This window comes from Crinia signifera, chromosome 7 (assembly GCF_055691185.1).
Source record: "Crinia signifera chromosome 7, ASM5569118v1, whole genome shotgun sequence".
In the NCBI taxonomy this organism is placed as follows: domain Eukaryota; kingdom Metazoa; phylum Chordata; class Amphibia; order Anura; family Myobatrachidae; genus Crinia; species Crinia signifera.
The window spans coordinates 16,153,263-16,179,317 of record NC_139223.1 but is presented as its reverse complement, the minus strand read 5'-3'; the positions used below and the strand labels follow the sequence as shown (position 1 = coordinate 16,179,317).

The 26,055-nt window shown below is 42.2% G+C and overlaps 2 protein-coding genes across 2 annotated transcripts in view; one reads left to right on the top strand and one right to left on the bottom strand.

The window, feature by feature from the left end:
• Nucleotides 1-3,575, top strand: part of TLCD3B (TLC domain containing 3B) — a 47,959-nt gene extending 44,384 nt beyond the window's left edge. The window contains exon 4 of the mRNA XM_083152426.1: nt 1,827-3,575. Coding sequence (XP_083008552.1) covers nt 1,827-2,153 — 327 coding nt within the window. The 3' untranslated portion in view covers nt 2,154-3,575. The remainder of the gene's footprint in view (nt 1-1,826) is intronic.
• On the bottom strand, nt 107-24,720 carry LOC146019836 (uncharacterized). Its single transcript, XM_083152427.1, has 5 exons — nt 24,646-24,720; nt 24,002-24,139; nt 21,083-21,170; nt 6,226-6,310; nt 107-281 (listed from the first exon to the last, which is right to left on the bottom strand). Exons 1-4 carry the CDS (start codon nt 24,701-24,703, stop codon nt 6,289-6,291), a joined length of 306 nt encoding a protein of 101 aa, XP_083008553.1. The 5' UTR covers nt 24,704-24,720; the 3' UTR covers nt 107-281; nt 6,226-6,288.
• Nucleotides 24,721-26,055: the final 1,335 nt, after the last annotated feature.

Below are 26,055 nucleotides of genomic sequence, written 5' to 3'. Positions count from 1 at the left end.
GAACCCCCACTACATTCTCAATAACAACTGCGCTGCGCTACGTCCGGCATGGCAGTGCGCCCTCCTCTGAGCCAGGTCCTACATATTACAATGGAATGTTTCTCTCCTACTCTCATAGAATAACATTTCTCGTTCTCGACTTTCACGATGTTGAGTCAGTTAGACGCCATGTACACTTAATGTTGCTTAGAATTAAACAAACAATTTTATTGTCTTTATCTTCCTGATTCTTTCCCCTCCGAGCGGAGATGTAATCCATTTGTGTCTTCCTCTTTCTCTCACTAGAAGTAAAAAAAAATTTATATTAGGTTAATTGGCCATTTACACAATGGGGGGTGTGGCTGCTATTATCTCAGCGGCCGGTTCTGTCCAGTAAACAGCATTCTCCACCTGCCTCCTGGGCTGCAGCCAGACAGTGAATGACTGTCAGCAAGCCTATTGGTCGATGGCTGGATCTGTCCACCAATCAGAGTGCAACATTCTCTACCTGCCTCTTAGCTTGCAGCCAGACAGTGAATGGCTGTCAGCAGGCTTATTGGTCGATGACTGAACCTATCCACCAATCAAAGCGCATCATTCTTTACCTGCCTCCCAGCCAGACAGTAAATTAGGCAGCAAGATTAAGATACCTTATGTTATACTTTAACCTCTGTATAAAGCAATAATGTCTATTCACCCAAACGACCCTCCCTCTCCTGTCCCCCCATTTCCCTCTCCTGTCCCCCATTACCCTTTCCTACCTTTTGTACCCACATTTCCCTCTCCTGTCTTTTTGTCCCCCCGGTTCCTCTCCTGTCTCTTTGTCCCCCCGTTTTCCTCTCCTGTCCCTTTGTCCCCCCCATTTCCCTCTCATGTCCCTTTGTCCCCCCGGTTACCTTTCCTGTCTCTTTGTCCCCCGGTTACCTTTCCTGTCTCTTTGTCCCCCCCCCGGTTCCTTCTCCGGACCCTTTGTCCCCCCCCATTAACCTTCTCCTGTTCCTTTTGTCCCCCTGTTAACCTTCTCCTGTCTCTTTGTCCCCCTGGTTACCTCTCCTGTCCCTTTGTCCCCCTTGTTCCCTCTCTTGTCCCCCCTGGTTCCCTCTCCTGTTCCTTTGTCCCCCTGGTTCCCTCTCTTGTCCCCCCTGGTTCCCTCTCCTGTTCCTTTGTCCCCCTGGTTCCCTCTCTTGTCCCCCCTGGTTCCCTCTCCTGTTCCTTTGTCCCTCCATTTCCCTCATCTGTCCCTTTGTCCCACCGGTTACCTCTCCTGTCTCTTTGTCCCCCCATTTCCCTTCTCCTGTCCCTTTGTCCCCCTGGTTACCTCTCCTGTCCCTTTGTCCACCCGCTCTCCTCTCCTGTCCCTTTGTCCCCCCGTTCTCCTCACTTGTCCTTTTGTTCCCCCCCCCCCGGTTCTCTCTCCTGTCCCTTTGTGCCCCCCCCCCCCCCCCCCCCCGCTTCCCTCTCCTGTCTCTTTGTCCCTCTGTTTCCCTTTTAATGTCCCTTTGTCCCCCCTGGTTCCCTCTCCTGTCCCTTTGTCTCTCCGTTTCCCTCTCCTGTCCCTTTGTCTCCCCCCCTGTTTCCCTTCTCCTGTCTCTTTGTACCCCCGGTTCCCTCTCCCTTTGTTCCTCTATTTCCCTCTCCTGTCCCTTTGTCCCCCCCATTTCATTTCTCCTGTCTCTTTGTCCCCCCCGGTTACCTCTCCTGTCTCTTTGTTCCCCTGTTTTCCTTCTCCTGTCCCTTTGTCCCCCCGTTTCATTTCTCCTGTCTCTGTCCCCCCATTTCCCTCTCCTATCTCTGCCCCTCCCCCCCATTTCCCTCTCCTGTCTCTGTCCCCCTGTTTCTCCCCACAGTACAAGAAGCAGCACACGCTCCTGCACCGTGTCAATGGCGTCTTCATGCTGGTCACCTTCTTCTGCTGCCGTCTCCTGCTGTTCCCCTACATGTACTGGGTGTATGGACAGCGGGTGGGACTGCCTCTGTACAGAGTCCCATTCAACCTTTCCCCAGAATACAACTTCGGTGCCGCGATTCTCATGGCGCCCCAGGTCTACTGGTTCTACCTGATTTGCCGAAGAGCCTACAGCTTGTTCCAGCAGTCTAGGATGAGCCAGCAGCCCAAGAATGGACATCCAGTCCCCGAAAGTCCCTCAGCCAAAGACCAGGACTGCTCGCAGTGACATTTATCCCCCTTACTGCCCTCACCCATCTGGATCCAGAGAGCCCATCCCCAAAACTGAGACCCAGTGAGGCCACCTCTGCAGCATCAAAGACTGCGCCTTCTTAATGGAGGCAATAAAGGCACCTTGTAAATGCACTGCTTAGGAGGAGGTCCACAGGATGTCTCTAGGGTGTCTTGGAGAGGAGGGAGAGAGAGGTAGGAAGACGTCGTTACCTCTCCGTGTACCCTGGCAGAGGTCTCGCCCACCACGTGACAGTATTATTGATGCACACACAGCTACCACTATGTCATACTAAAGATGTATTCTCTGCAGTACTCACGGTGACCACTATGTGTCACTGTCACCCCCACAGAGGAATTCCTGCAGCACACTAAGGGGCTCATTAAGAGGTGGACATACAAAATGTTTTTGGTTATTTTTTTAATGGAAGGTGCAGATTTTTGCTCTGCGCTTGTGCACCTGAATGTACGTAGCTTTTCGCATAGTATCACCTGCTCGCGTCTCCTTACGCCTACAGAGGCAGATTAGGGCGGGCAAGCATAGGCCGATTCCAGTATAGGCGGCTTTTGCACATAGTTGAGTTACAATTAATGTGGAGGCATCGCGAGAAGTGTTGCAATTCTTAGGGGGGGTGGCGCTAGAGATCCGGGGGTAACCATACGCCACATTAATGGCGGCTATCTGCAGCGCCTCAGCCACATACCTCTGCACTGATTGGCCCTCCAGCTGGTACCGCGCACATTATTAGCGCCGCGACTACTTTATATTAAGTTGCACCCGTTCGTTCGTATTACTTGACACTTTTGTTTAGACTACTGCAGGGAAGGCGATCCCTACTTTATCGTGAAAAAAGGGAAAACGACACGTTTGTATTTCATTGAATTATTTCATTTGTATTTATGTTTTGTATTTGTGTTTGTATTTTCGTTACATTTTATACTGCGAATATTTATTAATTAGTGTCAAGGTGACCTTCTCTGTTGTGTACATGACACTGCACTACGTTAATATATTGCAAACGAGTGGGGTAATGCGGCTGCTGTCCTGCCGCACCCCTACGCTATTGCAAGGCTTGCACCGCGCTGTTGTACAGCGCCTGTACGCAATTCTTTCCGAGCTGGACACTTTATGTCATGCGCATCTTTTTTCCATGTCATTTCACGGCGCAGTACGTCCGCCTCTGAATGAGCCCCTCAGTGTCGCACAGGCCAGTGTTATTGTGCAATACACAATGCGTAGCTATTTCTCTGTAAACCAATGCATGCAGTGATAACCTACTTGATCTGAAATACTCGGAAGCCCCTAATGTAGCCCACAGCCACTGTAGGTGCCCGCATTCAAATGGGTGCATCCTGCAGTACTCTCAGGGGTGAATTTATGAAGCTTGGAGAAGTGTTATCTATCCCCATAAAGAACGTTATGAGCAAGGTGATAATGGTTCAGCCAATCAGCTCTTACCTGTCAATTTACATATTGTAGCTGATTGGCTGAACCATTATCACCTTGCTCATAACGTTCTTTATGGGGATAGATAACACTTCTCCAAGCTTCATAAATTCACCCCTCAGTGACCACATGGGGGTGTGGTGGTCATACAACACAAGTTTACCTTTTATAGGGGGTTACACATAATTCACTTGGGGTGGCTGAAGTAAACCATTATAGCAACCTTCCTCCTGCTCTCTACCTCCCATTCGTGATGTGGGTGAGGGGATAATGCCCCCTGCATCCCTCCCTTTAGATTTCGGGAGAGTTTTGGGCAGTAGCATGTTAGGAGTTAAGTCTAACTGCCCAGACGCCTAATCTAAAGCAATGGCTATTATAAACTAAGCAAAAATAATTGCGCAAAGCTGCACACTTAAGGGTTAAGCATGGCCAGATATTAGCCAATCAGCAGGCAGCGTTTACCTTGATCACAACCTTTGGAACCCTCATAGCTACATACGAGCTGTATCCGAACCGGACATCTCTGCTTTTCACCCCTCTCAGCTACGTCTAGGCTGCTGCTATTAACAGGGAGAGATGTAACAAACCTCGGAGAGAGATAAAGCAGCCAGTGAGAGATAAAGTACTAAGCAATCAGCTCTTAGCTGCCATTTTTCAAAGGCAGCCTGTCACATGACATGATAGCAGCCCATTGGCTGAACTCAGCCCCGTCCGATGGAACATGAATTAGGCCCTTTATCTCTCTACACTTACTCTATCTCTCTCTCTACAGAGTTTGTTACATACCTCCCTTAGTAATAGACCTTTGCCGGGTCGGATAAATGTTATAACCTGTTATTTGTTTTGTAAGGCTGTGACTGTCCCCCTATTCACAGCGGGGGCAGCCATTTTGTTTTAGGATAGCACAGCCAATCGATATACTAGGAGCAGGTGACCTCACTGACGGCACCATCAATGTCAAGGACTCCTAATGATTACCAGGCCCAGTGTTCAGGAATTCTTTTCTCCTCTGTCTATAGGCGGCACAGTATGCGCCCTTATACTGGTGTTAGAGTAGTGCAGATATGAACCATCTCCGGCCAGAGGTGGTACATCATATAAGCTACAAATGGTTCCAGGTAAGTGTTACTGTATATAGGTGTGGATCATGGGGTTGACTTACTATGTCGACAGCATCTAGGTTGAAATGGGAGAAAGGTCAACATGGAATTGGTCGTCATGAGTGTTTTACTCTTTTGGGGTGTCAATGTGTACCTTAGAGCATGTGCCCCCCCCCACACACACACACACACACACACACTCGTGTAGCGTATCCTCTCACTTGGCTGGCTTCACTTGCCACGAGGGTCGGATTTAGGGGTCAGACCGCCCCTAGGCACAATATTTGTGCCCGCCCCCTGGACCCCGAGGCTCAGCTCAGTTGCCTCCTGGCGCACTTACCGCTGGTGGCGCCGGGTCCGTGGTGCCCCTAGCGGTGAGAAGAGCACGTCAGTTCTGTGGTGCTGCTCTGAGCTGCTTCTGCAGGTAGGAGGAGCGGTTTTGGGCAGCACCAGCAGAGGTATGTACCCTTATGCTGACGTCCGGGGGCGGGGTAGAGAAGGGACTCGGGAGTGATGGCGGGGGAGAGGTGGAGCCGTGACGGACATACCTGGCAGTGCTTCTAGTAGCTTCTTGTACTGCTGGGGCCCGGCACACTTGCCTCCCCCACGGAGGGGGCGCAGATAAAAACTGCCCGCTGCCCCTCATATGTGCCGGCCCTGCTTGCCCCGCTTTGGGCCACGTCCAGTAAACTTTACCGTTTCCCAAAGTAGTCTACATGAATGGTATGAAAAAAGGAAAAAAGAAAATAATTGGCAAAAAAACTCATGTCGACCTCATGCGTCGACCATTTGACCTTTCGTCTATGTCAACCTCATCAATGTCGGCTATATGGTGTCACCCGGATTCCCTGGTATATAACAGGAAAGCCCCAGAGCAGAACAATAACTCAAATCCAATATAATATATATATATATTTTGTATAAGTTGCTGCTATTTCAGGGTTTGCGTAAGGTTCTGATAATTTAGCTCAGCCTATGTAGACACTTATGTATCTCTGTTTAAGTTCTCGCCCTCACAGCCTCCGCTAGACCCACAGATGCCCGGCCATCGACCCCGTATATTTATTTTAATTTATTATTAATTTATTCCACTATTTTTTTTTTTAAACTGAATGTAAATATGTTTCAGCAGAGCGACATGTTAGTAAATGTACTGCAATTTATAATACTTGTAAAAAGGTATTAAAAAGATTAAACGCAATCCAAAGAGGATTTGTGGAACATCTTTCATTTCCTGCACTGACGTGGATGGTGAAATTATTCATATTAATAAATTCTCCCCCGGTGTGTGGGCGGCATATCGTCACAAGAGCTATAAGCCAATCACAGGTCACAGATGATTACAATGGTCCTAGTACTAGGACTGTCACGTGGCAGGTGTGTATGACAGTGTAAAAGTGTTTTTTATAAGAGTGTAGGGAATTTTGGGTTCTTTCCAACTTCAGTCCTCACAGGGTCTACATTAGCCTCCAACAGATCTGTATCTATTTGCTGTCCTATACATATCTGTAGAGAGTACTTACCTTACTTACTGTACTGATAACTGCAGTAACGGTTCACTGACAGTTGACCTGGATCTGGAATCTTCATAATCCAGGCATGCAAAACCTGCAGATGATTAAGTAAGCACAAAGAGAAGCTAGCCAATAAGAGGAAAGATGGATGGAGCAGCGTAGGCACTAGTTATGGGTGGAGGAGTGGAGACATTTGTGATGGGTGGAGATTCGTAGACACTAGTGATTGGTGGAGAATTGGAGACACTAGTTATGGGTTGAGAAGGGAGACATTAATGATGTGTGGAGCATCAGAGACACTAGTGATGGGTAGAGGAGTGGGACACTAGTGATGGGTGGAGGAGCAGAGACACTAGTGATGGGTGGAGGAGCAGAGACACTAGTGATGGGTGGAGGAGCTGAGACACTAGTGATGGGTGGAGGAGCAGAGACACTAGTGATGGGTGGAGGAGCAGAGAAACTAGTGATGGGTGGAGGAGCAGAGAAACTAGTGATGGGTGGAGGAGCAGAGTCACTAGTGAAAGGAGAAAGAGCACAGTCAGTAGTGATGGCTGGAGGAGCAGAGTCACTAGTGATGACTGGAGGTGCAGAGTCACTAGTTATGGGTAAAGGAGAAGAGTCACCAATAATGGGTGGAGGAGCAAAGACGACCGTGATGGGTGGAGGAGTGGAGACCCAGTGGGAGATTGTAAGAGTGAAAGACAAAATACGAGATATGAGCCCCAAGAGTGGGAACGCAAAGAGAAAAAAAAAAACAATTGAGAGCAGTGCAGGTACAAGTGATGGGTGGATGAGTGTTGACCCTAGTGATAGTTGGAGGAGAGAAGACACCAGTGACAGGTGGAGGAGAGGAGACACCAGTGTCAGGTGTAGGAGAAGAGAGAACAGTGATGATGGATGGAGGAGTGGAGACATCATTGATAGATGGATGAGAGAAGACACCAGTTATGAGTGGAAGACAGCGGAGACATCAGTGATGATGTGTGGAGGAACAGAGACTCTAGTGACGGATGGAGCAGAGGAGACACCAGTGATGGGTGGATGAGTGGAGACACCATTGATGGGTGAAGGAGAGGAGACGCTAGTGATGGATGAAGGAGAGGAGATGCTAGTGATGGGTGAAGGAGAAGAGATACTGGTGTTGGGTGGAGGAGCATATATACTGTATCTGTGATGGGTGAAGGGGAGGAGACAATATTGATGTGTGAAGGGGAGGAGACAATATTGATGTGTGAAGGAGAGGATACGCTAGTGATGGGTGAAGCAGAAGAAATACTGGTGTTGGGTGGAGGAGCAGATGTACTGTGTCTGTGATGGGTGAAGGAGAGGAGATGATAATGATGTGTGAAGGAGAGGAGACACTAGTAATGGGTAAAGGAGAGGAAATGCTAGTAATGGGTAAAGGAGAGGAAATGCTAGTCATAGGTGAAGGAGAGGAGATGCTAGTGATGGATGAAGGAGAGGAGATGCTAGTGATGGATGAAGGAGAGGAGACGCTAGTGATGGATGAAGGAGAGGAGATGCTAGTAATGGATAAAGGAGAAGAGATAATGGTCTTGGGTGGAGGAGCAGATATACTGTATCTGTGATGGGTGAAGGGGAGGAGACGATATTGATGTGTGAAGAAGATGAGACGCTAGTGATGGGTAAAGGAGAGGAGAGGCTAGTGATGAATGAAGGAGAGGAGACTTAAGTGATGGGTGAAGAAGAGGAAACACTAATAAAGGAGAAACTAGTGATGTGTGAAGGAGAGGAGATGCTAGTGATGGGTGAAGGAGAGGAGAGGCTAGTGATGAATGAAGGAGAGGAGACGCTAGTGATGGATGAAGGAGAGGAGATGCTAGTGATGGATGAAGGAGAGGAGATGCTAGTGATGGATGAAGGAGAGGAGATGCTAGTGATGGATGAAGGAGAGGAGATGCTAGTGATGGATGAAGGAGAGGAGATGCTAGTGATGGATGAAGTAGAAGAGATACTCGTCTGAGGAAGAGAGGGATCTAGGTGTCACTATTTCAGGGGACTTAAAAGCAGGTAGGCAATGTAACAAAGCAATGAAGAAGGCAAGTCAGATGCTTGGTTGCATAGGGAGAGGTATCAGCAGTAGAAAGAAATAAGTAATAATGCCACTGTATAGGTCATTGGTATGACCTCACCTAGAGTGATGTGTTCAGTTCTGGAGGCCATATCTCCAGAAGGATATAAATACATTAGAGACTGTACAAAGAAGAGCAACTAAAATGGTGCATGGCCTACATCACAAAACGTACCAGGAAAGACTAAAAGATCTAAATATGTTTACTTTAGAGCAGAGAAGGGAAAGGGGGGACATGATAGAAACTTTCAAATATATCAAGGGCTTTAACAAGGTACAGGTGGGAGACATTCTTCACAGGAAGAGGAGCAACAGAACACGAGGACATGCACTGAAACTAGAGGGAGGAAGATTCAGGGGAAATGTGAGGAATAATTTTTTCACAGAAAGAGTAGTAGATAAGTGGAATAGCCTCCCAACAGAGGTGGAAGACGCAAATACAGTAGTACAATTTAAACATGCTTGGGATAAGCATATTGATATCCTTACAAAAAAATAAGGATCAAATATGGTTTGAGGTAACATGTTTAAAAAAGGGGCAGACTAGATGGGCCAAGTGGTTCTTATCTGCCGTCAAATTCTATGTTTCTATGTCTTGGGTGGAGGAGCAGATATACTGTATCTGTGATGGGTGAAGGGGAGGAGACGATAACGATGTGTGAAGGAGAAGAGACGCTAGTGATGGGTAAAGGAGAGGAAATGCTAGTAATGGTTAAAGGAGAGAAATGCTAGTGATGGGTGAATGAGAGGAGACGCTAGTGATGGATGAAGGAGAGGAGAAATTAGTGATGGGTGAAGAAGAGGAAACGCTAATGAAGGAGAAGAGACTCTAGTGATGGATGAAGGAGAGGAGATGCTAGTGATGGATGAAGAGGAGGAGACATTAGTGATGGGTGAAGAAGAGGAAACAATAATGAAGGAGAAGAGACTCTAGTGATGGATGAAGGAGAGGAGATGCTAGTGATGGATGAAGGAGAGGAAACACTAGTGATGGACGAAGGAGAGGAAATGCTAGTAATGGGTGAAGGAGAGGAGACGCTAGTGATGGGTGGAGGAGAGGAAGTGTTAGTGATGGATGAAGGAGAAGAGATACTGGTGTTGGGTGGAGGAGCAGATGTTCTGTATCTGTGATGGATGGAGAGGAGACGCTAGTAGTGGATGAAGGAGAGGAAACGCTAGTGATAAGTGAAGGAGAGGAGACGCTAGTGATAAGTGAAGTAGAGGAGACAATAGTGATGTGTGAAGGAGAGGAACGCTAGTGATGGATGAAGGAGAAGAGATACTGGTGTTGGGTGGTGGAGCAGATGTACTCTATCAGAGTAGGCACTCATGACGGACAATATAGCATAGTAAGGATATGCCAGGACAATGTAATATAGTAAGGAGAATATAGCATATTAAGGAGAATATAGTATAGTAAGGATGCACCAGGACAATGTAGTATACTGTAGTAAGGAGAATATAGCATAGTAAGGATGCACCAGGACAATGTAGTAAAGTAAGGAGAATATAGTATAGTAAGGATACGCCAGGACAATGTAGTATAGTAAGGAGAATATAGTATAGTAAGGATACGCCAGGACAATGTAGTATAGTAAGGAGAATATAGTATAGTAAGGATGCACCAGGACAATGTAGTATAGTAAGGAGAATATAGTATAGTAAGGATACGCCAGGACAATGTAGTATAGTAAGGAGAATATAGTATAGTAAGGATGCACCAGGACAATGTAGTATAGTATGGAGAATATAGTATAGTAAGGATGCACCAGGACAATGTAGTATAGTAAGGAGAATATAGTATAGTAAGGATGCACCAGGACAATGTAGTATAGTAAGGAGAATATAGTATAGTAAGGATGCACCAGGACAATGTAGTATAGTAAGGAGAATATAGTATAGTAAGGATGTACCAGGACAATGTAGTATAGTAAGGAGAATATAGTATAGTAAGGATGCACCAGGACAATGTAGTATACTGTAGTAAGGAGAATATAGTATAGTAAGGATGCACCAGGACAATGTAGTATAGTATTGAGAATATAGTATAGTAAGGATACGCCAGGACAATGTAGTATAGTAAGGAGAATATAGTATAGTAAGGATGCACCAGGATAATGTAGTATAGTAAGGAGAATATAGTATAGTAAGGATACGCCAGGACAATGTAGTATAGTAAGGAGAATATAGTATAGTTAGTATGCGCCAGGACAATGTAGTATAGTAAGGAGAATATAGTATAGTAAGGATGCACCAGGACAATGTAGAATAGTAACTAGAATATAGTATAGTAAGGATGCGCCAGGACAATGTAGTATAGTAAGGAGAATATAGTATAGTAAGGATGCACCAGGACAATGTAGTATAGTAAGGAGAATATAGTATAGTTAGTTTGCGCCAGGACAATGTAGTATAGTAAGGAGAATATAGTATAGTAAGGATGCACCAGGACAATGTAGTATAGTAAGGAGAATATAGTATAGTTAGTATGCGCCAGGACAATGTAGTATAGTAAGGAGAATATAGTATAGTAAGGATGCACCAGGACAATGTAGTATAGTAACTAGAATATAGTATAGTAAGGATGCGCCAGGACAATGTAGTATAGTAAGGAGAATATAGTATAGTAAGGATGCACCAGGACAATGTAGTATAGTAAGGAGAATATAGTATAGTAAGGATGCACCAGGACAATGTAGTATAGTAAGGAGAATATAGTATAGTTAGTATGCGCCAGGACAATGTAGTATAGTAACTAGAATATAGTATAGTAAGAATGCGCCAGGACAATGTAGTATAGTAAGGAGAATATAGTATAGTAAGGATGCACCAGGACAATGTAGTATAGTAAGGAGAATATAGTATAGTAAGGATGCACCAGGACAATGTAGTATAGTAAAAAGAATATAGTATAGTAAGGATGCACCAGGACAATGTAGTATAGTAAGGAGAATATAGTATAGTAAGGATGCACCAGGACAATGTAGTATAGTAAGGAGAATATAGTATAGTAAGGATGCACCAGGACAATGTAGTATAGTAAGGAGAATATAGTATAGTAAGGATACGCCAGGACAATGTAGTATAGTAAGGAGAATATAGCATAGTAAGGATGCACCAGGACAATGTAGTATAGTAAGGAGAATATAGTATAGTAAGGATACGCCAGGACAATGTAGTATAGTATGGAGAATATAGTATAGTAAGGATGCACCAGGACAATGTAGTATAGTAAGGAGAATATCGTATAGTAAGGATGCACCAGGACAATGTAGTATAGTATGGAGAATATAGTATAGTAAGGATACGCCAGGACAATGTAGTATAGTAAGGAGAATATAGTATAGTAAGGATGCACCAGGACAATGTAGTATAGTGAGGAGAATATAGTATAGTAAGGATGCACCAGGACAATGTAGTATAGTAAAAAGAATATAGTATAGTAAGGATGCACCAGGACAATGTAGTATAGTAAGGAGAATATAGTATAGTAAGGATGCGCCAGGACAATGTAGTATAGTAAGGAGAATATAGTATAGTAAGGATGCACCAGGACAATGTAGTATAATAAGGAGAATATAGTATAGTAAGGATGCACCAGGACAATGTAGTATAGTATGGAGAATATAGTATAGTAAGGATACGCCAGGACAATGTAGTATAGTAAGGAGAATATAGTATAGTAAGGATGCACCAGGACAATGTAGTATAGTAAGGAGAATATAGTATAGTAAGGATGCACCAGGACAATGTAGTATAGTAAGGAGAATATAGTATAGTAAGGATGCACCAGGACAATGTAGTATAGTAAGGAGAATATAGCATAGTAAGGATGCACCAGGACAATGTAGTATAGTAAGGAGAATATAGTATAGTAAGGATGCACCAGGACAATGTAGTATAGTAAGGAGAATATAGTATAGTAAGGATGCACCAGGACAATGTAGTATAGTAAGGAGAATATAGTATAGTAAGGATACGCCAGGACAATGTAGTATAGTAAGGAGAATATAGTATAGTAAGGATGCACCAGGACAATGTAGTATAGTAAGGAGAATATAGTATAGTAAGGATGCACCAGGACAATGTAGTATAGTAAGGAGAATATAGTATAGTAAGGATGCACCAGGACAATGTAGTATAGTAAGGAGAATATAGTATAGTAAGGATGCGCCAGGACAATGTAGTATAGTAAGGAGAATATAGTATAGTAAGGATGCACCAGGACAATGTAGTATAGTAAGGAGAATATAGTATAGTAAGGATGCACCAGGACAATGTAGTATAGTAAGGAGAATATAGTATAGTAAGGATGCGCCAGGACAATGTAGTATAGTAAGGAGAATATAGTATAGTAAGGATGCACCAGGACAATGTAGTATAGTAAGGAGAATATAGTATAGTAAGGATGCGCCAGGACAATGTAGTATAGTAAGGAGAATATAGTATAGTAAGGATGCACCAGGACAATGTAGTATAGTAAGGAGAATATAGTATAGTAAGGATGCACCAGGACAATGTAGTATAGTAAGGAGAATATAGCATAGTAAGGATGCACCAGGACAATGTAGTATAGTAAGGAGAATATAGTATAGTAAGGATGCACCAGGACAATGTAGTATAGTAAGGAGAATATAGCATAGTAAGGATGCACCAGGACAATGTAGTATAGTAAGGAGAATATAGCATAGTAAGGATACGCCAGGACAATGTAGTATAGTAAGGAGAATATAGTATAGTAAGGATGCACCAGGACAATGTAGTATAGTAAGGAGAATATAGTATAGTAAGGATGCACCAGGACAATGTAGTATAGTAAAAAGAATATAGTATAGTAAGGATGCACCAGGACAATGTAGTATAGTAAGGAGAATATAGTATAGTAAGGATGCGCCAGGACAATGTAGTATAGTAAGGAGAATATAGTATAGTAAGGATGCGCCAGGACAATGTAGTATAATAAGGAGAATATAGTATAGTAAGGATGCGCCAGGACAATGTAGTATAGTATGGAGAATATAGTATAGTAAGGATACGCCAGGACAATGTAGTATAGTAAGGAGAATATAGTATAGTAAGGATGCACCAGGACAATGTAGTATAGTAAGGAGAATATAGTATAGTAAGGATGCACCAGGACAATGTAGTATAGTAAGGAGAATATAGTATAGTAAGGATGCACCAGGACAATGTAGTATAGTAAGGAGAATATAGCATAGTAAGGATGCACCAGGACAATGTAGTATAGTAAGGAGAATATAGCATAGTAAGGATGCACCAGGACAATGTAGTATAGTAAGGAGAATATAGCATAGTAAGGATGCACCAGGACAATGTAGTATAGTAAGGAGAATATAGTATAGTAAGGATACGCCAGGACAATGTAGTATACTGTAGTAAGGAGAATATAGTATAGTAAGGATGCACCAGGACAATGTAGTATAGTAAGGAGAATATAGTATAGTAAGGATGCACCAGGACAATGTAGTATAGTAAGGAGAATATAGCATAGTAAGGATGCACCAGGACAATGTAGTATAGTAAGGAGAATATAGTATAGTAAGGATGCACCAGGACAATGTAGTATAGTAAGGAGAATATAGTATAGTAAGGATGCACCAGGACAATGTAGTATAGTAAGGAGAATATAGTATAGTAAGGATGCACCAGGACAATGTAGTATAGTAAGGAGAATATAGTATAGTAAGGATGCACCAGGACAATTTAGTATAGTAAGGAGAATATAGTATAGTAAGGATGCACCAGGACAATGTAGTATAGTAAGGAGAATATAGTATAGTAAGGATGCACCAGGACAATGTAGTATAGTATGGAGAATATTGTATAGTAAGGATGCACCAGGACAATTTAGTATAGTAAGGAGAATATAGTATAGTAAGGATGCACCAGGACAATGTAGTATAGTAAGGAGAATATAGTATAGTTAGTATGCACCAGGACAATGTAGTATAGTAAGGAGAATATAGTATAGTAAGGATGCACCAGGACAATGTAGTATAGTAAGGAGAATATAGCATTGTAAGGATGCACCAGGACAATGTAGTATAGTAAGGAGAATATAGTATAGTAAGGATGCACCAGGACAATGTAGTATAGTAAGGAGAATATAGTATAGTAAGGATGCACCAGGACAATTTAGTATAGAAAGGAGAATATAGTATAGTAAGGATGCACCAGGACAATGTATTATAGTAAGGAGAATATAGTATAGTGAGGATGCACCAGGACAATGTAGTATAGTAAGGAGAATATAGTATAGTAACGATGCACCAGGACAATGTAGTATAGTAAGGAGAATATAGTATAGTAACGATGCACCAGGACAATGTAGTATAGTAAGGAGAATATAGTATAGTAAGGATGCACCAGGACAATGTAGTATAGTAAGGAGAATATAGTATAGTAAGGATGCACCAGGACAATGTAGTATAGTAAGGAGAATATAGTATAGTAAGGATACGCCAGGACAATGTAGTATAGTAAGGAGAATATAGTATAGTTAGTATGCACCAGGACAATGTAGTATAGTAAGGAGAATATAGTATAGTAAGGATGCACCAGGACAATGTAGTATAGTAAGGAGAATATAGTATAGTAAGGATGCACCAGGACAATGTAGTATAGTAAGGAGAATATAGTATAGTAAGGATGCACCAGGACAATGTAATATAGTAAGGAGAATATAGTATAGTAAGGATGCACCAGGACAATGTAGTATAGTAAGGAGAATATAGTATAGTAAGGATGCACCAGGACAATGTAGTATAGTAAGGAGAATATAGTATAGTAAGGATGCACCAGGGCAATGTAGTATAGTAAGGAGAATATAGTATAGTAAGGATACTCCAGGACAATGTAGTATAGTAAGGAGAATATAGTATAGTAAGGATGCACCAGGACAATGTAGTATAGTAAGGAGAATATAGTATAGTGAGGATGCACCAGGACAATGTAGTATAGTAAGGAGAATATAGTATAGTAACGATGCACCAGGACAATGTAGTATAGTAAGGAGAATATAGTATAGTTAGTATGCACCAGGACAATGTAGTATAGTAAGGAGAATATAGTATAGTAAGGATGCACCAGGACAATGTAGTATAGTAAGGAGAATATAGCATAGTAAGGATGCACCAGGACAATGTAGTATAGTAAGGAGAATATAGTATAGTAAGGATGCACCAGGACAATGTAGTATAGTAAGGAGAATATAGTATAGTAAGGATGCACCAGGACAATGTAGTATAGTAAGGAGAATATAGTATAGTAAGGATGCACCAGGACAATGTAGTATAGTAAGGAGAATATAGTATAGTTAGTATGCACCAGGACAATGTAGTATAGTAAGGAGAATAAAGTATAGTAAGGATGCACCAGGACAATGTAGTATAGTAAGGAGAATATAGTATAGTAAGAATGCACCAGGACAATGTAGTATAGTAAGGAGAATATAGTATAGTTAGTATGCACCAGGACAATGTAGTATAGTAAGGAGAATATAGTATAGTAAGGATGCACCAGGACAATGTAGTATAGTAAGGAGAATATAGTATAGTAAGGATGCACCAGGACAATGTAGTATAGTAAGGAGAATATAGTATAGTAAGGATGCACCAGGACAATGTAGTATAGTAAGGAGAATATAGCATAGTAAGGATGCACCAGGACAATGTAGTATAGTAAGGAGAATATAGTATAGTAAGGATGCACCAGGACAATGTAGTATAGTAAGGAGAATATAGTATAGTAAGGATGCACCAGGACAATGTAGTATAGTAAGGAGAATATAGTATAGTAAGGATACGCCAGGACAATGTAGTATAGTAAGGAGAATATAGTATAGTAAGGATGCACCAGGACAATGTAGTATAGTAAGGAGAATATAGTATAGTAAGGATGCACCAGGACAATGTAGTATAGTAAGGAGAATATAGTATAGTAAGGATGCACCAGGACAATGTAGTATAGTAAGGAGAATATAGCATAGTAAGGATGCACCAGGACAATGTAGTATAGTAAGGAGAATATAGTATAGTAAGGATGCACCAGGACAATGTAGTATAGTAAGGAGAATATAGTATAGTAAGGATGCACCAGGACAATGTAGTATAGTAAGGAGAATATAGTATAGTAAGGATGCACCAGGACAATGTAGTATAGTAAAAAGAATATAGTATAGTAAGGATGCACCAGGACAATGTAGTATAGTAAGGAGAATATAGTATAGTAAGGATGCGCCAGGACAATGTAGTATAGTAAGGAGAATATAGTATAGTAAGGATGCACCAGGACAATGTAGTATAATAAGGAGAATATAGTATAGTAAGGATGCGCCAGGACAATGTAGTATAGTATGGAGAATATAGTATAGTAAGGATACGCCAGGACAATGTAGTATAGTAAGGAGAATATAGTATAGTAAGGATGCACCAGGACAATGTAGTATAGTAAGGAGAATATAGTATAGTAAGGATGCACCAGGACAATGTAGTATAGTAAGGAGAATATAGTATAGTAAGGATGCACCAGGACAATGTAGTATAGTAAGGAGAATATAGCATAGTAAGGATGCACCAGGACAATGTAGTATAGTAAGGAGAATATAGTATAGTAAGGATGCACCAGGACAATGTAGTATAGTAAGGAGAATATAGCATAGTAAGGATGCACCAGGACAATGTAGTATAGTAAGGAGAATATAGTATAGTAAGGATACGCCAGGACAATGTAGTATACTGTAGTAAGGAGAATATAGTATAGTAAGGATGCACCAGGACAATGTAGTATAGTAAGGAGAATATAGTATAGTAAGGATGCACCAGGACAATGTAGTATAGTAAGGAGAATATAGCATAGTAAGGATGCACCAGGACAATGTAGTATAGTAAGGAGAATATAGTATAGTAAGGATGCACCAGGACAATGTAGTATAGTAAGGAGAATATAGTATAGTAAGGATGCACCAGGACAATGTAGTATAGTAAGGAGAATATAGTATAGTAAGGATGCACCAGGACAATGTAGTATAGTAAGGAGAATATAGTATAGTAAGGATGCACCAGGACAATTTAGTATAGTAAGGAGAATATAGTATAGTAAGGATGCACCAGGACAATGTAGTATAGTAAGGAGAATATAGTATAGTAAGGATGCACCAGGACAATGTAGTATAGTAAGGAGAATATTGTATAGTAAGGATGCACCAGGACAATTTAGTATAGTAAGGAGAATATAGTATAGTAAGGATGCACCAGGACAATGTAGTATAGTAAGGAGAATATAGTATAGTTAGTATGCACCAGGACAATGTAGTATAGTAAGGAGAATATAGTATAGTAAGGATGCACCAGGACAATGTAGTATAGTAAGGAGAATATAGCATTGTAAGGATGCACCAGGACAATGTAGTATAGTAAGGAGAATATAGTATAGTAAGGATGCACCAGGACAATGTAGTATAGTAAGGAGAATATAGTATAGTAAGGATGCACCAGGACAATTTAGTATAGTAAGGAGAATATAGTATAGTAAGGATGCACCAGGACAATGTAGTATAGTAAGGAGAATATAGTATAGTTAGTATGCACCAGGACAATGTAGTATAGTAAGGAGAATATAGTATAGTAAGGATGCACCAGGACAATGTAGTATAGTAAGGAGAATATAGTATAGTAAGGATGCGCCAGGACAATGTATTATAGTAAGGAGAATATAGTATAGTGAGGATGCACCAGGACAATGTAGTATAGTAAGGAGAATATAGTATAGTAACGATGCACCAGGACAATGTAGTATAGTAAGGAGAATATAGTATAGTAACGATGCACCAGGACAATGTAGTATAGTAAGGAGAATATAGTATAGTAAGGATGCACCAGGACAATGTAGTATAGTAAGGAGAATATAGTATAGTAAGGATGCACCAGGACAATGTAGTATAGTAAGGAGAATATAGTATAGTAAGGATACGCCAGGACAATGTAGTATAGTAAGGAGAATATAGTATAGTTAGTATGCACCAGGACAATGTAGTATAGTAAGGAGAATATAGTATAGTAAGGATGCACCAGGACAATGTAGTATAGTAAGGAGAATATAGTATAGTAAGGATGCACCAGGACAATGTAGTATAGTAAGGAGAATATAGTATAGTAAGGATGCACCAGGACAATGTAGTATAGTAAGGAGAATATAGTATAGTAAGGATGCACCAGGACAATGTAGTATAGTAAGGAGAATATAGTATAGTAAGGATACTCCAGGACAATGTAGTATAGTAAGGAGAATATAGTATAGTAAGGATGCACCAGGACAATGTAGTATAGTAAGGAGAATATAGTATAGTGAGGATGCACCAGGACAATGTAGTATAGTAAGGAGAATATAGTATAGTAACGATGCACCAGGACAATGTAGTATAGTAAGGAGAATATAGTATAGTTAGTATGCACCAGGACAATGTAGTATAGTAAGGAGAATATAGTATAGTAAGGATGCACCAGGACAATGTAGTATAGTAAGGAGAATATAGCATAGTAAGGATGCACCAGGACAATGTAGTATAGTAAGGAGAATATAGTATAGTAAGGATGCACCAGGACAATGTAGTATAGTAAGGAGAATATAGTATAGTAAGGATGCACCAGGACAATGTAGTATAGTAAGGAGAATATAGTATAGTAAGGATGCACCAGGACAATGTAGTATAGTAAGGAGAATATAGTATAGTTAGTATGCACCAGGACAATGTAGTATAGTAAGGAGAATAAAGTATAGTAAGGATGCACCAGGACAATGTAGTATAGTAAGGAGACTATAGTATAGTAAGAATGCACCAGGACAATGTAGTATAGTAAGGAGAATATAGCATAGTAAGGATGCACCAGGACAATGTAGTATAGTAAGGAGAATATAGTATAGTAAGGATGCACCAGGACAATGTAGTATAGTAAGGAGAATATAGTATAGTAAGGATGCACCAGGACAATGTAGTATAGTAAGGAGAATATAGCATAGTAAGGATGCACCAGGACAATGTAGTATAGTAAGGAGAATATAGCATAGTAAGGATGCACCAGGACAATGTAGTATAGTAAGGAGAATATAGTATAGTAAGGATGCACCAGGACAATGTAGTATAGTATGGAGAATATAGTATAGTAAGGATACGCCAGGACAATGTAGTATAGTAAGGAGAATATAGTATAGTTAGTATGCACCAGGACAATGTAGTATAGTAAGGAGAATATAGTATAGTAAGGATGCACCAGGACAATGTAGTATAGTAAGGAGAATATAGTATAGTAAGGATGCACCAGGACAATGTAGTATAGTAAGGAGAATATAGTATAGTAAGGATGCACCAGGACAATGTAGTATAGTAAGGAGAATATAGTATAGTAAGGATGCACCAGGACAATGTAGTATAGTAAGGAGAATATAGCATAGTAAGGATGCACCAGGACAATGTAGTATAGTAAGGAGAATATAGTATAGTAAGGATGCACCAGGACAATGTAGTATAGTAAGGAGAATATAGTATAGTAAGGATGCGCCAGGACAATGTAGTATAGTAAGGAGAATATAGTATAGTAAGGATGCACCAGGACAATGTAGTATAGTAAGGAGAATATAGTATAGTAAGGATGCACCAGGACAATGTAGTATAGTAAGGAGAATATAGTATAGTAAGGATGCACCAGGACAATGTAGTATAGTAAGGAGAATATAGTATAGTAAGGATGCGCCAGGACAATGTAGTATAGTAAGGAGAATATAGTATAGTAAGGATGCACCAGGACAATGTAGTATAGTAAGGAGAATATAGTATAGTAAGGATGCACCAGGACAATGTAGTATAGTAAGGAGAATATAGTATAGTAAGGATGCGCCAGGACAATGTAGTATAGTAAGGAGAATATAGTATAGTAAGGATGCACCAGGACAATGTAGTATAGTAAGGAGAATATAGTATAGTAAGGATGCGCCAGGACAATGTAGTATAGTAAGGAGAATATAGTATAGTAAGGATGCACCAGGACAATGTAGTATAGTAAGGAGAATATAGTATAGTAAGGATGCACCAGGACAATGTAGTATAGTAAGGAGAATATAGCATAGTAAGGATGCGCCAGGACAATGTAGTATAGTAAGGAGAATATAGTATAGTAAGGATGCACCAGGACAATGTAGTATAGTAAGGAGAATATAGCATAGTAAGGATGCACCAGGACAATGTAGTATAGTAAGGAGAATATAGTATAGTAAGGATGCGCCAGGACAATGTAGTATAGTAAGGAGAATATAGTATAGTAAGGATGCACCAGGACAATGTAGTATAGTAAGGAGAATATAGTATAGTAAGGATGCACCAGGACAATGTAGTATAGTATGGAGAATATAGTATAGTAAGGATGCACCAGGACAATGTAGTATAGTAAGGAGAATATAGTATAGTAAGGATGCACCAGGACAATGTAGTATAGTAAGGAGAATATAGTATAGTAAGGATGCACCAGGACAATGTAGTATAGTAAGGAGAATATAGTATAGTAAGGATGCACCAGGACAATGTAGTATAGTAAGGATGCACCAGGACAATGTAGTATAGTAAGGAGAATATAGTATAGTAAGGATGCACCAGGACAATGTAGTATAGTAAGGAGAATATAGTATAGTAAGGATGCACCAGGACAATATAGTATAGTAGGGATAGAATTACTAGACTTTGGGCACCAGAAGAGACTCTCTCACCTTCTGCAGAATATCTGGTAGACGAGGAAGAAGACGGCGAGACACACTGCAGCAATCAGGATCAGCCTCAGGAGTTTGTTCAGCTGCACTGTGGAACAGAGGACATGTACAATCACTTGGTATACCCTTGTCCTTCTCTGCAGTCACTCCATACCGAAGGACTGAATTGTGGCACTGGAATTTGATTCTGTATATGGAGCATCTATGGCCACCCTGTTAGCAACCTTCTCACAATGGTGGCAGTAATATGTCCTCCAAGGTGCAGCCCTCCTGTTCCTATAGCCTCAGATTTACCCTGATGGTGACTGGAGCCATCTTAAACAGAGTAGATATTAGACCAGGCATGTCCAAACTGTGGCACTCCAGCTGTTGTGAAACTACACATCCCAGCATGCCTTGCCATAGTTTTAGCATTCTCTAATGGCAAAACTGTGGCAAGGCATGATGGGACTTGTAGTTTCACAACAGCTGGAGGGCCATAGTTTGGACATGTCTGCATTAGACGAATGAAGGCTGATCTTTAATTTATAAAGCAGGTCACAGCATACCAGATGAATTCCACAGGCAAGCGTAGTTACAGGCAGCCGCATACAGGTGATCACAGCATAAACAGACTCAGGTGCTGCTGATTACACACCTGGCTTCTGCTACTGCTCCAACGCCTGGTCTGGATCCTCCACATTACTTTCATACAGAGAGATGCTGTCTCTGCCACAGTACCCAGCATAACATCGTGGGCATCAGGTCCCAACGGGGAAGCTGACACCGTCAAGTGCATACATTCTTGGGTGATGCCGGCAGCGCGGCCCTCGCTAATGACATCCCCTGTGGATCCTGCATGTAGGGCCTATTGTCACTGATGTAGTGCAGAAGTGTGCAAGGCCCTTATTCAGATCTGATCGCAGTACAAATTTGTTCTCAAAATGGGCAAAACCATGTGCACTGCAGGTGGGGCAGATGTAAGATGTATACAAAGAGTTAGATTTTGAGTTATTTTGTTTCTGTGCAGGGTAAATACTGGCTGGATTATTTTTACACTGCAATTTAGATTTTAGTTTCAGCACACCCATCAAAATGTTACTCTCTCTGCACATGTTACATCTGCCCCACCTGCAGTGCACATGGTTTTGCTCATTCTGAGAACAAATGTGTACTGCGATCAGATCTGAATAAGGGCCATAGTGCACGCACACTAGGCAATGTGGGCGATCTGTCAGAATCAGACAAATTGTTTGAAATGTTCTCTAAAGTGTACCCAGCTATTGCCCTTCATGTATCTGCTGCTGGGGTGCGTGGTATTTAGGGGGCTTCTCTTATCACCACTCAACTGACCCGAAGTTTTGACCGATTTTTTGCCTAATCAAAGGTAAAAATCAACCAAAATTGTCCAGAAATGCGTTAATTGAAAACACTGATGTTTTCCGATAGTGCGATGCAAACTGGAGATTTACTAACAGTCATTCTGCAAAATAATTGTGCAATCGATGGAAAATCAGCCACACAATCGATATTTATATACAAAGGTCTATTACTCCTTACCCTCTTTGGTGAAGTAACACCACCGACCACTAGAGGCCACTCAAAGGACCAAATGACCAAATTAAGATGTCATAACAGGAAAGCTAATGCGATCACTACTGAACTATTCCCATAGGGGCAGATGTATGACGGTGCGGTATGGGGGAGAAGGGGTATCAGCGCACGTTATGTGCACTGATACCCCTTCTGCCCCATGTATGAAGGAGCCCGGTGTGCCTAAAATGACAGGGGCACCCCTGTCCATATTGGCACTGCTATCTAAATGAATGGTCAGCATCTCTGACCATTCCGCCCACTGCTGCTATCGGCTGTCCCTGCTGGTGGCTCTGGGCTGCGCTGGAGATCTCGCGTGAGTAGCGATATCCCGTGCATGCCCAGTGCAGGCAGCCGGGGGAAGGAGAAGGCGCATCAGTGTAGGGGACACGCCAGAGGGGGGAGTTTACGCTCCCCCACTTCAGCAGACAAGATGTTAATACATCTTGTTGGTCTCCCCTCCAGCAGGAGGTATTATAGCGCGCACTATGCAGTTTGGTGAGCGCAGTGTGGGAGAACATGACTGTACCGCACAGAGGAGCAGATGTATTATAGTGGCACTTAGGGGATGTATTAACATCTTGTCTGCCGAAGCGGAGAAGCGCTAACTCCCCTCTCCGGCGATGTCCCCTCCTGGTTTACACTGACGCGCTGTCTCCTTCCCCCCGGCCGGCCGGACTCGGCATGTGCGGGATCTCGCTGCTCACGTGGGATCTCCAGCGAAGCCCAGAGTTAACAGCAGAGACAGTGCTGTCCCTGCTGTTGAGATAGGACTTCGCCAGCCTGATGCTGGCAAAGCCAAAACCAGTATCATGCGGAACAGTCAGCAATGCTGACGTTCATACATTCAGCCTGCTATCATATAGATATGCGCCCCTGTCATTTACCACACGCTGGCTCCTTCATACATGGGGGAGAAGCGGTATCAGTGCACAGGACGTGTGCTGATACCCCTACTCCCCCATAAAGATCTTTCATACATCAGAGACCGGACCTCACCCACATCCAGCACCTTTGGGATGCTCTGGAACGGAGACAGCGAGCCAGACTAACATCAGTGCTTGACCTCATGCCCGACACAATGATTGGGGACAAATTCCCACAGAAACACCCCAACATCTTGAGGAAAGCCTTCCGAGGAGAGTGGGTGCTGTTATAGCTGCACCAGGGGGACCTCCTCCATATTACAGTATATGTACTTGTATGGGGTCATTACAGTCCCTGCTGGGGTGGTCCATGGACTATATATACATATATATATGTCCACATAGTATGTATAGTCCACATAATACGATATTAGTTATGTTTATCTTAACGGATCACATTAGTTCCACATATTAAAGTTACCAGTTCCATCCGCAACTTGGTACTCTCCGATCAGGTTGGAAATTTCCATGGTCCTGTTGTGGTCGTTATCGGGATAATCGAAGAAGAGGGCGGTGCTGACTGGTGGGGCGTATGGGGTAGAGGTGGGTGGGTCCTGGCCTGGAGTAATGGAAGAGGAGAGGTGCTGTGTAACCCACACAGAGACTATACAGAGGTACATAGAGAATATATGGTATAACTGCGCCAGTCCCAGATGTACCGGACATATTACATTGGCTGAATAGTTGGCGGGACTGTATGTCTCTCTACAGCTGTATCTATAAAAGGTGGATAATCAAGATATTTATTAAATCCCAACTTTACAGCTATGGGATAGTTGTCCATGATCCTGTTAACCCTGTAACGTAGCGTTGGATATGAGATTTGCCCGATTTGGTCTTTAATTTGTCTTTAGAACATGAATACATCCTCCACTGGAGGCAATCAGGTTAACTGTGAAGAGAGATAAAGTACCAGCCCATTAGCTCCTAACTGCCATGTTTAAAAAGTGACAGGAGCTGGTTGGTTTGTACTTAATTCCAAGGCGTGAGCCTCTAATAACTGCCCCATCATATAAAGTCCATCTTTGCTTCTCGCATTCACCACATCCATAGGTTTATCTTTACCTGGGGCCGCTAGAACTCCCATAACCAACCATCCACAGAGCACCAGGCACACCTTCATCTTCCTTCCTGGTCTTCCTGCTGAGGGGCTCTGTGACATCACAGTATACTCTATGACATCACCATCATCTTTGGACTGAACTGCCAATCATGCATGTTTAAACAAATTTCCACTGCTATCCTATCTCCAACGTATGTTTAGGTACGCTCTATCAGGGAGTAGCCAACATAATGTAGCCTTTGGTGCAGAGTTGGTGGCAGAGGCCCGGTATGCAGTTCTCTGGCTGTCCCTCCATTACTTGCCTAAAACATTTGTGGGTCTAACACTCTACAATGAAGAGACAGCCACACTGTCAGCACAATCGGTGGCCTGGGGGTAGGCATTGAGCGGCTTACACCTGGCCCACCAGAACCTACATGCCAACTATTGGCGCAGTACAGATTTCTTCTTCTGTAGGAAAACAACTGGATATTATCTAAGTGCAGGCTAACACAGAGGTATAATGGATCACCTGGTCACGTGGCAGTATGGGTCATAGGATAAACAGTCATTAGGTCGACATACAGACTACCAATAGGCTGATCCCTATTGGCCAACAAGCCATTAAAGAGGTCAGCATGGCTTGGGTCAACAAGGTTAAAAGGTTAAGGAAAATGTTGACATGAAAAATGTCGACATTCATTTTTCACGTTTTTAAATAAGTGTCGATTTACGTAGACACGGACATCGTATGAGTGTACCGCCATGCTCCAGGCACCATTACATTCTCCCTCTATGTCAACTTGGATAGTGAAGAATGAATTAACACCGGTTTGTGGAAAAAAAGAGAGGAATAAAACATGTCAACCTTTTTCATGTCGACCGTACCCATGCTTGTGTCAACCTTTTGATAAGGTATGTTGTCCTTTTTCATGTGTTAATTTATGGCCTGTCGACCAATAGCGGTCAACCTATTGACAGTCATGGGGGCTGTACATGTCCAACCAGGATTGTGAGGGTATTGTGGGTCAACCAAACTGATTGGTGGATGCCTGTGCATGTGATTGCAGGCTCCTGTCACATGACCATCCGGAACACGTGACATCCCAGACAGCCCAATCTGGAACATGCAACTTTTTTCTATGTGGGTCATGTGATCTAGATTAGCCAATACGAGGGCGTGAATTTGTCCCCAGCCTGGAAACTGAAACTATCATTACCTTGGAACTCAAATATAAAAAAAAAATGTATAATGTGATTATATAATACATTATTACGTTTGTAACTATGCCTATTATCTAATCTGCCTTCTTTTAAACCATAACGATAGTCATAATCAATCTTTTATTGCCTGGATTGTCTGTTTTGTGTCATGTGTGTATGATTGTTCCTCATTAGGAGGGTATACAGCTCCAATATGGAGGAACTAACTA

Coding starts and splice junctions, on each gene's coding strand:
- LOC146019836 (XM_083152427.1), bottom strand. CDS start 24,703: ATGAAGGTGTGCCTGGTGCTCTGTGGATGGTTGGTTATGGGAGTTCTA. Junction 24,140..24,645: donor GGGAGTTCTAGCGGCCCCAG/GTAAAGATAAAC, acceptor CCATTACTCCAG/GCCAGGACCCACCCACCTCT. Junction 6,311..21,082: donor TACCAGATATTCTGCAGAAG/GTGAGAGAGTCT, acceptor AATCATCTGCAG/GTTTTGCATGCCTGGATTAT.